Source organism: Oncorhynchus tshawytscha, linkage group LG05 (genome assembly GCF_018296145.1).
Source record: "Oncorhynchus tshawytscha isolate Ot180627B linkage group LG05, Otsh_v2.0, whole genome shotgun sequence".
Lineage (NCBI taxonomy): Eukaryota > Metazoa > Chordata > Actinopteri > Salmoniformes > Salmonidae > Oncorhynchus > Oncorhynchus tshawytscha.
The window spans coordinates 23,588,742-23,605,303 of NC_056433.1; the positions used below are offsets into that span (position 1 = coordinate 23,588,742).

The following is a 16,562-nucleotide window of genomic DNA, read 5'->3' on the forward strand; positions in this document are numbered from 1 at the left end:
GGGAAGATAATATTGGACGCACCACGCAGGCATTTATTTTGCAGATGATCGCAGAAACACTGATCAATCGATGTTGCTTTGCTCAGCTTCCCACCTCCGTGTTTGACATGTAGCTAGCATTCAAATTCGTGTCATGTGCGACTGTGGAAAATAACACGGTTGGGTGCTTTGTTTCTTCTGTTTTATAAATCGTCTCAAAAATGTTTTCGTCTACGTGGAATTTTCTGAAGCGCCACAAAAGGAAATTTATTTTCGCTGGAGCTTTTGTCGGAGGTAAAGTTAGCTAGCTACGCTATCAAGATAACGTTGAGCTAGTTAGCCAAGTGCTAACGTTTTCATTATTTAGAAAAGTTGGCTAGCAAGCCATAATGTTTACCTGTGTGGTTCTGGACTTTATCAGAAATGTTTAATGTAAACTTTGACGATTATGTATATATAAAGCTAAGTTATGTAAATGGGTAGAAAATTAATGTCCTGAAAGATAATCGTGGTAGGTAAATCTAGTTAATAGCTAATCTCATTCTAGCTACCTTGACCGTACGTTTGCCGGTTCCAGGTGTGTACTTTCTTGGTAAATATGCTCAAAAGAAAATCCGAGAGATGCAGGAGCGTGAGGCATCAGAGTACATCGCTCAAGCCCGACGTCAGTTCCACTTCGAGAGTAACCAGAGAACGTGCAACATGACAGGTACAGTACTGCTGTCTACCTGATCGGCACATCATCTTCAGCCTAGTAACAGTCCCAGAAATCTCCTGCAACACTCATTATGTCAAGTGATTGAGTTACGTACAGCACTTATTTGTGCAGTTTGACACCCTGTTAATGCTTTTTTTCATTTTTTTTTTTAGTGTTGTCAATGCTCCCTACATTAAGAGAAGCCATTTTACATCATTTAAACTCTGAGAGCCTCACTACACTGCTGAAGAGCAAGTAAGTGTCTTATGACCTCTGTCGGGGAATTGCTAAAGCTATAGTTAAACAAAATTATTAGTTTAAGGTATTAATGACATCTGCTGTTTCTCTTCTAGACCAGCAAATAAACTTGACATATGGGAGGACCTGAAGATTATTAGTAAGTTATTGTTCCTTAACAGCAATTACGTTGTGAATCAATAACTAAAGTCATTTGATCACTTGATATACAGGTTTGTCATGGAATCACTCTTTTTCCTATTCCCCCAGGTTTCACCCGAAGTGTTGTGGCTGTGTACAGTACATGTATGTTGGTTGTTTTACTCCGTGTCCAGCTCAATATCATTGGTGGCTACTTATACTTGGACAACTCTGTCAGCAAGAGTGGCATGGTAAGCCTTAAAGCTTCAATCTCTTTTAATTCCCAGACAAACATTTAGCCTGGAGAATCTCTATTTAAAATGTTTTTTTTTGTTCAGGAATTGGCTTTATCTGTGTCCATAAAACCACCTCTGGATGTGGGGTGGTCTATAAATGCCATTTTTGTGTTCTGTGCTCCACCAGATGCCCTTGGCCCCTCCAGATGTGCAACAACAATACCTCTCCAGCATCCAGCACCTCCTTGGGGATGGTAAGAGACAATTACTCTGCTTTCTGAAATAGCTAGGCCTTTAGTATAACAAGTCCTCTGTTGATTAGCCTAAATGAGTTCCACAGGCTATAAAGCATCCTTGCATTTTACGGATTCTCTCTGACTCCCAAGGGTTGAGTGAGATGATAACAGCAGTTAAGAAAGCTGTGCAGAACACATTGGGCGGGTGAGTCAGTGCCAGCCACATGCACGCATTGCACAGCAGCACCTCAAACCACATTAGGAGGATTAAGTCATATGTGATGCTTTTGCCTGTCTGTCAGTGACTGTGTGTCTGTCTCCCCACCCACCCACCCAGGGTGTCCCTGAAGCAGAGTCTGTCCCTTCAGGAGCTGGAGCAGCACCTTAACCAGATCAGAGCCCAGGTGGAGGAGGGAGACGGGGACTCCACACACAGACCTCTCTCCTGGTACATGATGCCTGACGAGGAGAACACTCTGGCTGCACAGGTGACAGCCCTCACCTGCCCATTTTTTAAATATATTTTTTTACTGTTCTGACCAGCAGACCGGCAAACTAAACCAGCAAAAACAGTGTAGGGCACAAGATGCAACTGAAATTTTGCGGGTGAGGCGAGAGGGGATGGAGGCATCTTGTTATGACATGCATTATCTGAATTAGGCCCACAGAATTATACCTATGGAAAAAGAGTGGCTTCTATGGAGGAACTTTGAATGTCTTTGGACTTCCGAGTTGGTTTAACGTTGGACCAGAGCAAATGTTAGCTAGGGAACAAGCTAAAAACAAGTCTTACCTCTTGTAGTTAATACTTCCAATGTGAAGCTATAGTATCCTTAACTTGGAAAAAGTTCATCTATTATTTTAAACAGATCTCCCTAATGCCTGAATCGTGCTTTTTATTGGTATGAATCTTGTCCTGGAGGCAGTACTAAGCGAGTTCCACTAGCTTGGCCAGCTGTAGGCTACAGTAACCTATACTTCAGAGGGGAGGGGTAGGTAGCCTACACACACACCCACTGGCAAAGATTTCCAGCTGGCAGGCAGACACTGGCATATACGTTTCTGAGCGACAGAGGGAGGGCTTTGCATAGGCAATTTCTTAAGAGATTTTGTGGGACTGGAAAAAAATACCTGGAATGTTATTAACTGGTTCCCATGCTTTTAAAATAACGATTCGGTTCCGGAACAGTATAGATGGCTTCCGGTTCTGTTACTAAATGAATAAATAAAAATCTGGTTTTCGTTTCTTTTCCCTGAACCGGTTCCAACCATTGCTGGATTGTCAACCCTGGTCAGATTAATGGTCATGAACTGATAGACATACAACTTTATGTTTTTTTTTTTTTTTTTGTTTATTTGGGTTAAAACTGGGGTTTACATTATTTAATTGTTTGACAGGCCTGTGGTCTGACGGAGAATGATGTCACTACGATAAAGCTGCTCAATGAAACCAGAGACATGCTTGAAAGGTAAAATGGAGGCCTAACACTCATTGACCCTTATTTAGAGAGGTTTATCTTGCGTGTGGGTGTGCTGAACTGTGTCCCCTCTGTTCTCCAGCCCGGACTTCGGAACTGTACTCAACACCTGCCTGAACAGGGGCTTCAACCGTTTCCTTGACAACATGGCAGAGTTTTTCCGGCCCCCACCCGGAGCACAAGGAGACTCCACCCCCATCACTACACCTGATAGGTCTGTTTTTTTTTGTGGATGAATTTAGTTGTCAGCAATTTATGGGAGGTCACTTGTCATAGTAAATCACTTTCTGAATTCTACAAATGAAAAAACATGTTTTTGTATAAAATGACTCTACCTATCAATTAATGCCCCCTCCACAATCTCTTCTAGTCTCTCGCATGTAAGTCTCCCAGTTGCCAAAATCATCCCCATTGTGAATGGACAGATCCACTCCATCTGCAGTGAAATACCAAGTCACTTTGTACAGGTAAGAGCTCATTTGCCTTTGGGAACGATTTCCATTTTTGAATCCCAGCATGTTTTAAGTCTTGAGTCTAAGGATGACACTTTTCCTCTCTGCAGGATCTCCTGATGATAGACCAAGTGAAGGAGTTTGCTGCCAATGTGTATGAGACATTCAGCACATCCCATGAACTGCAGAAATAAGGGAGTTGACATATTCCTGGTAGACCTGGCCTGCTCTTCCTGCTCTGTATCTTTGCATGACGCTGCCTGCTGTGGACATCACGAATGGAGGAAGAAATGCTCTTATTCGCTGTACCATGTCAGAATACTTGAGGACTGTTCCATTGTGGAATGTAATGCCATGAACTGCCGCCTACTCCAGCTGTAGACCTCAAGGTGAGATACCCACTTCATCTTGGGAAGTTGAGTTTTTGGCTCACGGTTTATAAAGTCAGCCAGCCAGACTCCTCTGAATCAAAGTAACTTTCCTGTGTCATGAAAAATAAATAAAATCCTGAAAGCCTTGTCCCACTTTACGTAGACGTTGTTTCGATACATTAACCATAAGTTGAACTACTGTCGCTTTGAGTTTGAACTATTTTCTCCTTTCTATTACTGTTGTTGAAGAGTCAACTCTTACCTTCCATTTTGACCTTTAATCTACCATTATCAACAGTGCTGTGTCATCAAGGCTGCAAGTTCTCATTACACCTCAGTCTAATTCCTGTTTAACAATGTTCAGTATTGTCTAATACATAATTCTGCACTTTTTATGTTGTCTCTTCTTTGGAAATGTAATCTTTAAGGTTTGTTTTCTTAAATCATGGAAATTGGGAAATTTCAGAGGTGAGAATGTAGGCCTATGTATTATATATTTTGTAACATAACATTCTAAATGACAACAGAAAATGTAAGTACTGTAGTGTTGACATTGAAAATTATAAACACATGATTTAATATATTCAGTATTTGATTTGTGTTTCCTATTATACAGAAATGTAGGTTGCCGTTTCATTGACTGCTGCGTCTGTATCATACTGTAGTGTTGATTTAAGAAGTTCCTTTGTGCAGCAGCAGAGGGCAGCACAGAACTAAGGACTAACGTTGACTCCCTCACTCCCTCAAGCTGCCAATAAAGGCAGGTTGGCATTTATTCGGATGACTCATGAAGGATGCTCTGCAGGGTAGCACTAGATGGCACAGCTAGAAATTAATCAAATCTGATTTTAACCCTAACCTTGTGCCTAACCTTAAATTAAAACCCAAAATCTTAAAACAACCCCCAAAAAATATATATTTTTTTAACGATATATAGCCAATTTTGACTTAGCAGCTGGCCCATCTTGTGGAATTCACTTAGTACTGCCTCCAGGACAAGATTCATATCAATAAATGTCAACCTGCTCAATAAAAACTTGCTATGGACCAAGTACAGCTCTATTAAATGTTATTAGGAAATACATTAGATTACCTTCCTTGTTAATTTCACAGTATTTATTTTACAAATGGATCCGCCACCATTATTTAAGAAGTTAAACATAAAGAAAATGACCAAAAACATGTATTTTGTGTAGTTGGCATGTTTTATGAGTCCTAGAAAATACTGATGGCAAACAAAACCTCCTAAACCCTTGTTTTCAAAGATTACATCGTTCATATGATATGAGTGTGTGACTAAACATGACATCATCTAGTTATTGACCTTTGTGATAAACACACTGATTCACATTTCATTTTAAGCTCCTTTTCTGGTTTATATTTTTTCACTTGACTACACATTTTAGTATGTTACGGGGTAGAAAAGATATGATTAGATGTAAAGTGTTTGAATATAAAATGGCCATTTCAGGTGAAACATAAACAAATACATATTTTTGTGACAACCAGCACTACAACCAGGAATACGACTTTCCCAAAGCGGCTCCTTTGTCTGCACCTCCCAGGGAATTCGAACCGAGTGAGGCTTCGGATGCGCGCACACCACCCACTTGCTAATGTCCAGTCCCTAGTAACAAAGTCGACGAAATCAGGGAAAGAGTTGCTTTCAAATAGATATCCGGGATTGTAACATACTCTGTTTCACGGAAACATGGCTAGCTGGGGACATGCTGTCGGAGTCCGTACAGCCAACGAGATTTTCAGTGCATTGCGCCGACAGGAATAAACATCTCTCCTGTAAGAAGAAGGGTGGTGGTGTATGTTCATGATTAACAACTCATGGTGTAATTGTAAAAACATACAAGAACTCAAGTCCTTTTGTTCACCTGACCTAGAATTTGTCACAATCATATGCTGACCTTATTATCTCGCAAGAGAACTCTCCTCGGTTATCATCACAGCCATGTATATCCCCCTGCAAACAGATATCAAGACGGCCATCAAGGAATTCACTGGACTTTATGCAAACTGGAAACCATATATCCTGAGGCTGCATTTATCGTAGCTGGGGATTTAACAAAGCTAATTTGAGAACAAGGCTACCTAAATTCTATCAGCATATCGATTGCAATACACGAGTGAGTAACACGCTCGACCATTGCTACTCTAACTTCCGCGAGACACACAAGGCCCTCCCCCGCCCTCCTTTTGGTAAATCCGACCATAACTCCATCTTGTTGCTCCCCTCCTATAGGCAGAAACTAAAACAGGAAGCGCCCATGCTCAGGTCTATCCAATGCTGGTCTGATCAATCGGATCCCACGCGTCAAGTTTGCTTCGATCACGTGGACTGGGATATGTTCCGGGTAGCCTCAGACAATAACATTGACATATACGCTGACTCGGTGAGTGAGTTTAGAAGGAAGTGTATAGGAGATATTGTACCCACTGTGACTATTAAAACCTTCCCTAACCTAAAACCGTGGATTGATCTCAGAATTTGCGCAAAACTGAAAGCACGTACCACCGCATTTAATCATGGCAAGGCGACTGGAAACATGGCCGAATACAAACAGTGTAGTTAATCCCTCCGTAAAGCAATTAAACGAGCAAAGTGTCAGTATAGAGACAAAGTGGAGTCGCAATTCAATGGCCCAAACACAAGACCTTTGTGGCAGGGTCTACAGACAATTACGGATCACCAGCCCTGTCGCGGACATCGACGTCTTGCTTCCAGACAAATTAAACAACTTTTTTGCTCTCTTTGAGGATAATACAGTGCCACTAACCCGGCTCGCTCCCAAAGACTGTAGGCTCTCCTTCTCCGTGGCACCCGTGAGAAAACATTTAAACGTGTTAACCCTCGCAAGGCTGCCGGCCCAGACGGCATCCCTAGCCACGTCCTCAGAGCATGCGCGGACCAGCTGTCTGGTGTGTTTACGGACATATTCAATCAATCCCTATCCCAGTCTGCTGTCCCCACATTCTTAAAGAGGGCCACCATTGTTCCTGTTCCCAAGAAAGCTAAGGTAACTGAACTAAAAGACTATCGCCCCGCCCCGTAGCACTCACTTCTGTCATCATGAAGTGCTTTGAGACACTAGTCAAGGATCATATGCCCTCCACCCGACCTGTCACCCTAGACCCAATCCAATTTGCTTACAGCCCCAATAGGTCCACAGAAGATGCAATCGCCATCACACTGCTCTATCCCATCTGGACAAGAGGAATACCTATGTAAGAATGCTGTTCATTGACTACAGCTCAGCATTCAACACCATAGTACCATCCAAACTCATCCTTAAGCTTGAGACCCTGGGTCTCGACCCCGCCCTATGCAACTGGGTCCTGGACTTCCTGACGAGCAACCCCAGGTGGTGAAGGTAGGAAACAACATCTCCCCTCCACTGATCCTCAACACTGGGGCCCCACAAGGGTGTGTTCTCAGCCCCCTCCTGTACTTCCTGTTCACCCACGACTGCGTGGCCATGCATGCCTTCAACTCAATCATCAAGTTTGCAGATGACACTACAGTGGTAGGCTTGATTACCAACAACAACAAAACAGCCTACAGGGAGGAGGTGAGGGCCCCCGGGAGCGTGGTGTCAGGAAAATAACCTCTCATTCAATGTCAGCCAAACAAAAGAGATGATCGTGAACTTCAGGAAACAGCAAAGGGTACACTCCCTATTCTCATCGATGGGACAGCAGTGGAGAAGGTGGAACGTTTTAAGTTCCTTTGTGTACATATCACTGACAAACTGAAATGGTCCACGCACACAGACACTATGGTGAAGAAGGCACAACAGCGCCTCTTCAACCTCAGCAGGCTGAAAATGTTCCGCTTATCACCGAAAACCCTCACTAACTTTTACAGGTGCATGATTGAAAACATCCTGTCAGGTTGTATCACCGCCTGGTACGGCAACTGCACCGCCCACAACCGCAGGGCCCTCCAGAGGGTGGTGCGGTCTGCACAACGCATCACCGGGGGCAAACTACCTGCCCTCCAGGGCACCCACAACACCTGACGTCACAGAAAGCCAAAATAAATCAAGGACAATAACCACCCAAGCCACTGCCTGTTCCCCCGCTTCCATCCAGAAGGTGAGGTCAGTATAGGTGCATCAAAGCTGGGACAGAGATTGAAAAACAGCTTCTATCTCAAGGCCATCAGATTGTTAAACAGCCACCACTAGCACAGAGAGGCGGCTGCCTACCTACAGACTTGATATCATTGGCCACTTTAATAAATGGAACACTAGTCACTTTAATAATGCCACTTTAATAATGTTTACATATCTCACATTACTCATTTCACATGTAAACTCAGCAAAAAAATAAACGTTTATTTTCAGCAAACTTAACATGTGTAAATATTTCTATGAACATAAGAAGATTCAATAACTGAGACATTAACTGAACAAGTTCCACAGACATGTGACTAACAGAAATTGAATAATGTGTCCCTGAACAAAGGGGAGGGAGGGCAAAATCAAATGTAACGGTCAGTATCTGTTGTGGCCACCAGCTGCATTAAGTACTGCAGTGCATCTCCTCCTCAGGGACTGCACCAGATTTGTCAGTTCTTGCTGTGAGATGTTACCCCACTCTTCCACCAAGACACCTGCACATTTCTGTACATTTCTGGGGGGAATGGCCCTAGCCCTCACCCTCTGATCCAACAGGTCCCAGACGTGCTCAATGGGATTGAGATCTGGGCTCTTCGCTGGCAATGGCAGAACACTGACATTCCTCTTGCAGGAAATCACGCACAGAACGAGCAGTATGGCTGGTGTCATTGTCATGCTGGAGAGTCATGTCAGGATGAGCCTGCAGGAAGGGTACCACATGAGGGAGGAGGATGTCTTCCCTTGTAACGCACATCATTGAGATTGCCTGCAATGACAACAAGCTCAGTCCGATGATGCTGTGACACGCCGCCCCAGACCATGACGGACCCTCCACCTCCAAATCGATCCCGCTCCAGAGTACAGGCCTCGGTGTAATGCCCATTCCTTCGACAATAAACGTGAATCCAATTTTTACACCTTTATTGAATCTTTATTTAACTAGGCAAGTCAGTTAAGAACACATTCTTATTTTCAATGACGGGCTAGGAACGGTGGGTTAACGGTCTCGTTCAGGGGCAGAAAGACAGATGTTCACCTTGTCCGCTCGGGGGATCCAATCTTGCAACCTTACAGTTAACTCGTCCAACGCAATAACGACCTGCCTCTCTCGTTGCATTCCACAAGGAGACTGCCTGTTATGCAAATGCAGCAAGCCAAGATAAATTGCTAGCTAGCATTAAACTTATCTTATAAAAAACAATCAATCATACTCACTAGTTAACTACACATGGTTGATGATATTACTAGATATTATCTAGCGTGTCCTGTGTTGCATATAATCTGACTGAGCATACACGTATCTAAGTATCTGACAGCGGTGGTAGGCAGAAGCAGGCGTGTAAACATTAATTCAAACAGCATTTTTGTGCGTTTTGCCAGCAGCTCTTCCTTGTGCGTCAAGCATTGGGCTGTTTATGACTTCAAACCTATCAACTCCCGAGATGAGGCTGGTGTGACCGAAGTGAAATGGCTGGCTTGTTAGCGCGCGCTAATAGCGTTTCAAAATTCACTGACTGAGCCTTGGGGTGGTTGTTTCCCTTGCTCTGCATGGGTAACGCTGCTTCGACGTGGTGGCTGTTGTCGTTGTGTTGCTGGTTCGAGCCCAGGGAGGAGCGATACACTGGCAATACTAAAGTGCCTATAAGAACATCCAATAGTCAAAGGTTAATGAAATACAAATGGTATAGAGGGAAATAGTACTATAATAACTACAACCTAAAACGTCTTACCTGGGAATATTGAAGACTCTTGTTAAAAGGAACCACCAGCTTTCATATGTTCTCATGTTCTGAGCAAGGAACTGAAACGTTAGCCTTCTTGTATAGCACATATTGCACTTTTACGTTCTTTGTTTTTGCATTATTTAAACCAAATTGAACATGTTTCATTATCTACTTGAGGCTAAATTGATTTTATTGATGTATTCCATTAATTTAAAATAAGTGTTAATTCAGTATTGTTTTAATTTTCATTATTACAAATACATTTTTTTGTTTAAATCTGCCGATTAATCGCTATCGGCTTTATTGGTCCTCCAATAATCGGTATCGGCGTTGAAAAATCATAATTGGTCGACCTCTGGTTGTTACACGTGGTCTGCCACTGCGAGGACAATCAGCTGTCCTTCCTGTCTCCATGTAGCCTGTCTTAGGCGTCTCACAGTACGGACATTGCAATGTATTGCCCCGGCCACATCTGCAGTCCTCATGCCTCCTTGCAGCATGCCTAAGGCACTTTCACGCAGATGAGCAGGGATCCTGAGTCAATAGAATGGCCTCTTTAGTGTCCTAAGTTTTCATAACTGTGACCTTAATTGCCTACCGTCTGTAAGCTGTTAGTATCTTAATGACCGTTCCACAGGTGCATGTTCATTAATTGTTTATGGTTAATTGAAAAGCTTGGGAAACAGTGTTTAAACCCTTTACAATGAAGATCTGTGAAGTTATTTGGATTTTTACAAATTATCTTTGAAAGACAGGGTCCTGAAAAAGGGACATTCCTTTGTATATATACTGTATACTGTATCCTTAACCGCTCTGTCCCTGCTAATCCATATATTTTATACTTATATATTCTTATCCCATTCCTTTACTAGATTGTGTGTTTTAGGTTTTGTTGTGGAATTTGTTAGATATTAGGTGTTGTTGTGGAATTGTTAGATATTAGGTATTGTTGTGGAATTGTTAAGATATTAGGTGTTGTTGTGAAATTGTTAGATATTACCTGTTAGATACTGCTGCACTGTTGGATCTAGAAGCATAAGCATTTCGCTACACTCCCAATAACATCTAATAACCATGTGTATGTGACCAATACAATTTGATTTGAAAGCATTTTCATCACAAACCCAGTGTGTGTCAAGTGATTTAGAAGACCCCTTCAAGACTGTGGTCTTACATTGCACTATTATATCCTCGACACAGCCAGTGGTTTATGAAACTCAGACATGAAAGAGAAGGGATTCCTAAAGAACAAAAGAGTGTAAGATTGTGACTGATATGGTGGTGCCATTATGGCACTCCTCTACTGGCCCTTGTCAAGGTCCCCAGAGTTTCATAACAAAGCCTTCCAGTCAGGGAACTGGCACAAGGCTAAATAAAGGACAGACTGTGTACTCACGTCCATGATGAATATGGGTTAAGTGATACTAAAAGTGATGGAAATCTTTTTTGTGTGACACGGGGTGAAACCGGTCCAGTCATGCTGACGAAAGCAGTTTTAGGCCTCAAAATAGAGGGACAGTGTAAACATACATAATGGATGCTTTGTTACATAAAGCAATTGTGATGAGTAACTGTGAGGGTGTTTTCCACAAAGCATGTTCGCAAACAGCTCACCTCCAATCACATGACATGTTGAGTGTGCCCTCTGTTGTGTGCGTCCAGCAAACAGGAAATTCCCCTATCACATGACTGTCGCCTGGAAGGCTGAGGGCGTGAAGGTAAACTAAATTGTCTAATTCCGTCAGTGCAGCAATATCTAACATGTAAACTAACAATTCCACAACAACTACCTAACAGACACATATCTAAGGAAAGGAATGGAATAAGAATATACACATGTCAATATATGGTTGAGATTTGAAATAATACATTAAAAAACATAATACTGCAAGGTTCCCTAAGGACTAGAAGCGAGGCAGCCCTCTCTGTCGGCGCCATCTTTTGGTAAACATTTCAGGCATTTTCCCTGCTCTTTCCTCATCTGAGAGTGACTACTGTAGGCTGGTTTGTACACTCCTCTCTGTATTTATTTGGAAAGTGAAGCAAAAATGAGTACATTTGTCTCTATACTCCAGGATTTTTATTTGAGATCAAATGTTTCATACTGTATGAGGTGACAGTACAGTGTCTGTTTTACTGTTTAGAAATAAAATCACTTTATGTATCTAGTCCCCCATTTGAATGTGAATTTTTCTTCATAAGTATTTGGACAAATTCACTTATAGTGTATTAAAGTAGTCAAACGTTTTAGTATTTGGTAGTGGACTAAACTCCATGGTGAAGGAAGTTTCTGATGAACTTCAACAACGGCGTGGAGCCGAGACCAGGCTTTGTGGAATCTAGCTCCGACTACATCGATTCGCCCAAGGTCAATACTTATAGAAAATAATCATATGAAACACCCACATTGTACCTCTGTAGTTGCGTGCCTTTCTTCGTTTGCTAAAATCCATATATTTTCAATAAACGTTAATCAAATAACACCACCAAATGTTTCTTGGTTTAGATTCAATTGGCACATGCGCATTTGCGCTAAGTTGCCATCTTAGAGCAACAGCAATGAGCAAACAGTCAGCGGTTGTATTTGATTAATGTTTATTGAAAAAGTAGGAATTTGATCAAACAAAGAAAGGCACACAGATACAGAGGACAAACATAAGTACAAGGTAGGAGTTTCATCATTTCAATCCTTTTATGTGTAGGAGATAGATAGTGGCACAGCAGTCTAAGGCACTGCATCTCAGTGCAAGAGGCGTCACTACAGTTTCTGGTTCGAATCCAGGCTGTATAACATCCGGCTGTGATTGGGAATCCCATAGGGTGGCACACAATTGGCCCAGTGTTGTCCAGGTTTGACCGGGGTAGGCTGTCATTGTAAATAAGAATTTGTTCTTAACTGACTTGCCTGGTTAAATTTAAAAATGTAATATATAAATAAATAGATTCCACAAAGCCTGGTCTCGGCTCCATGCTGTTGGTGAAGTTCCTCATTAAACTTCCTTCACCGTGGAGTTTAGTCCGCTAAGTATTTGGTCCCATATTCCTAGAACGCAATGACTACATCAAACTTGTGACTCTACAAACTTGTTAGATGAATTTGCAGTTTGCTTTGGTTGTGTTTCAGCTTATGTTAGAACCAATAGGAACTGAATGGTGAATATTGTATTGTGTCATTTTGGAGTCAATTTTATTGTAAATAAGAATAAAAGATGTTTCTGAATGCTACCATGATTATTAATCATGAATGAATTGTGAATAATGATGAGTGATAAAGTTACAGAGGAACAATGATCATATCCATCATTATTATTCAGAATTCCTTCATGATTATTGATAATTATGGTAGCATCCACATTAATGTAGAAGTGTCCAGAAACATCTTCTATTCTTATTGACAATTAAAGTGTCTCAATACATTATTCACCATTCAGTTCCTATTGGCAAAGCGTAATCCGAATCTCATCCAAAACAAACTGCAAATGCATCCAACAAGTTTGATGTAGTCATTTCGTGCTAGGAATATGGGATCAAATACAAAACTTTTGACTACTGTAATGAAATATGTGAATTTGTCCAAATACTTCTTCAAATAGCGGGACTAGATCCAAAAAGTGCTTTCATTTCTAAACAGTAAAACAGATATGTATGAAAATAACCTAAACTTTAAGGTGACATTCTGTACTATCACCTCATATGAAACCAGTATAGAGCCTCACTGTCCAAATAATTACAGAGGGGAGTGTATAGAAACCGTATTAGTTTAGGGAATTTATTGCAATTGTCACATCTGCTCCTGCTACACCCCCTAGTGGACATCCGGTGTCTCCTTGACCTGCAGCCATTCTCCCAGTTCTCTCCCTCTCCCTCTGTGTGTGTGATTGTGTAGTATGAGACAGGTTTGCTGGAGTCAGAGACGTTCCCCACCAGCTGCAACCCATTCCATAATCAAGACCTCTACAAATACTCTGTCCTGCCACTTCCACTCTGCCAGATCCTAATCTCCGTTCAGTCAGTCATGCTTCTAGCTATTTGTTGTTATTTAAGATCCTGTATCCTGCTGTGCCTATTTCCTTGCCTGACACTGTTTCTCCTCTCACTGCAGTTTTGCTGCTCTGACTCTGGTTCCTGTCTTCTGTTCCACATCTCACCACCCTGCTACCCTGTTCTGGAATCAACTCATCAACACTCCCTTGGACCTGTTTACCCTGTCCCAACCCAGCTCACTCCAACCTCAGCCTCCACATCTGGTTTCCTACAACTCATCCAAGCTTCCCTGGATCTGCACTTCATCTCTCCCTGTGTTACAATAAATATATTGGTTCATCCCTGTTTCCTGGTCTGAGTCTGCTCTTGGGTTTCCCCTGTGCTGCTCCACTTAACAGCAATAGCATATTCTAGAAAGAGCGAGGTCATTATCTTCCTGTCCTCAGACTACTTTCAAGCCTATTTGGTTCTGCAAACTAATACATTCTGGTATTGGGTAGTAGATGTATTGAAATGAAATATGTGTAGTACATTAGTGAAAATGTGAATGTTTTGTGACTCAATTCACACAAATAATAAAACATTGTTTATAACACTTTTGTAACAGTCTGTAGTGTTTTATCATTAGTGGACTACTATTGAATATCTGTTCTACTTAACTTAAATCCCTCAAGCTTAAATGTCTGCTTCTTCAGCAATTAAGGGTGAGTCATCACAACTGGCAGTGAATCACCAGAACCTTCCCTGTCAAAAGGCTTAGCTCACCTCTATTCCCCCTCACAGGTTATCAAACCCGTAACAATAACAACCTTTATTACAGTATCACAAGCCTCTCCTGAGTCTATGGTTTCAAGTGAAATAGGCTATTTATTCTATATGCATACAGACGTTGTTCCCAACTTCAACTGTAGGCTACCGTAGCTTTGTAAATAATTCGGAGAAGTATTTCAAATCAAATTATATTGGATGCGTACACATCATTTGCAGATGTTATCACAGGTGCAGCGAAATGCTTATGTTTCTAGCTTCAACAGTGCAGTAATACCTAACAATACAAAACAATACACACAAATCCAATAAATAAAAAGAAATATCTGAATGAATATCAGAAGTAATATGGTGTGTTATGGACAGTATATGAATAGAAAAGGTGTGTACAGCAGTAGTTATATAGGATACGCCATGACTAGAAGTTGGTATAACAGTATGTAAACATGATTAAAGTGATCAGTGTTCAATGATTCTGTATGTACATAGGGCAGCAGTCTGTAAGGCGCAGGGTAGAGTACCGGGTGGTAGCCGGCTAGTAACGGTGACTAAGTTCAGGGCAGGGTACTGGGCAGTGGTGACTATTTAACAGACTGATGGCCTTTCAGTCTCTCAGTCCCAGCTTCGATGCACCTGTACTGTTTCCGCCTTTGAGATGGTTTCAGGGTGAACAGGCCGTAGCTCGGATGGCTCAGGTCCTTGATGATCTTGGCCTTCCTGTGACACTGGGTGCTGTAGATCTCCTGGAGGGCAGGCAGTGTGCCCCCGGTGATGCATTGGGCTGACCGCACCAACCTTTGGAGAGCCCTGTGGTTGCGGACGGTGCAACTGCCATACCAGGCGGTGATACAGCCCGACAGGATGCTCTCAATGGTGCATTTGTAGAAGTTTGTGAGGGTCTTAAGGGCCAAACTGAATTCCTTCAGCCTCCTGTGGTTGAAGAGGTCCTGTTGCGTCTTCTACACCACATTGTGTGGATGGTCCATTTCAGGTTGTCAATGATTTGCACGCTGAGCAACTTGAAGCTTTTCACCCTCTCCACTGTGGCTCCGTCAATGTGGATGGGGGCGTGCTCTCTCTTCTGTCTCTTGAAGTCGATGATCAGGTCCTTCATTTTTTGGACGTTGAGGGAGAAGTTATATTCCTGGCACGACTCCGCCAGGGCCCTCACCTCCTCCCTGTAGGCTGTCTCATCGTTGTTGGTAATCAAGCCTACCACTGTAGTGTCATCTGCAAACTTGATGATTGAGTTGGAGACGTGCGTGGCCATGCAGTCATGGGTGAACATGGAGTACAAGAGGGGGCTGAGCCTGCACCCTTGTGGGGCCCCCGTATTGAGGATCAGCGTAACGGACGTGTTGTTGCCTACCTTCACCACCTGGGGTCGGTCCGTTAGGAAGTCCAGAACCCAATTTCACAGGGAGGGGTCCAGACCCAGGGCCCTGAGCTTAGTGGTGAGCTTGGATGGTGATGGTGATGAAGGCTGAGCTGTAGTCGATGACCAGCATACTTACATAGGTATTCCTCTTCTCCAGATGGGATAGGGCAGTGTGCAGTGCGATGGCGAATGTGTCATCAGTGGATCTGTTGGAGCGGTATGCAAATTGTAGTGGATCTAGGGTATCGGGTAATGTGTAGGTGATATGATCCTTATCTAGCCATGATGACAGAAATGAGTACTATGGGGCGATGTTAATTTTCTTCAGTTACCTTCGCTTTCTTGGGTACAGGAAAAATGGACAGCAGACTGGGATAGGAAGAGATAGGAGGGGAGGAGCAGAATAGAGGCGTGATCTGATTTGCCGAAGGGGAGTATCAATGGTCAAGAGTACTCGATGAGCGTGTAGCGAAGGAGATTTGTTGATAAACTTCAGCAGCATTTTCCTCCAATTTGTTTTATTAAATTCCCCAGCTACAATACATGCGGCCTCAGGATATGCGGTTTCCAGTTTGCACACAGTCCACTGTAGTTCCTTGAAAGCCGCCGAGGTGTCGGCTTGAGGGGGAATACACATGGCCATGATGATGACCGAAGATATTTCTCTCGAACAAATCTCTCCCTCAAACTAATCTAAAAGCAATGTAATCAAAAAGGTGACATCATCCATTTAGCCAGCCATGTGCTA

At 42.6% G+C, this 16,562-nt stretch overlaps 1 protein-coding gene across 1 annotated transcript; it reads left to right on the forward strand.

The window, feature by feature from the left end:
* Nucleotides 1-58: 58 nt before the first annotated feature.
* pex3 (peroxisomal biogenesis factor 3) lies at nt 59-5,013 on the forward strand. The gene is made up of 12 exons (XM_024420135.2): nt 59-273; nt 557-688; nt 850-931; nt 1,030-1,073; nt 1,184-1,305; nt 1,478-1,544; nt 1,677-1,731; nt 1,864-2,014; nt 2,925-2,995; nt 3,087-3,218; nt 3,375-3,471; nt 3,567-5,013. The coding sequence occupies exons 1-12, from the start codon at nt 201-203 to the stop codon at nt 3,648-3,650; spliced, it is 1,110 nt and encodes a 369-aa protein (XP_024275903.1). The 5' UTR covers nt 59-200; the 3' UTR covers nt 3,651-5,013.
* Nucleotides 5,014-16,562: the final 11,549 nt, after the last annotated feature.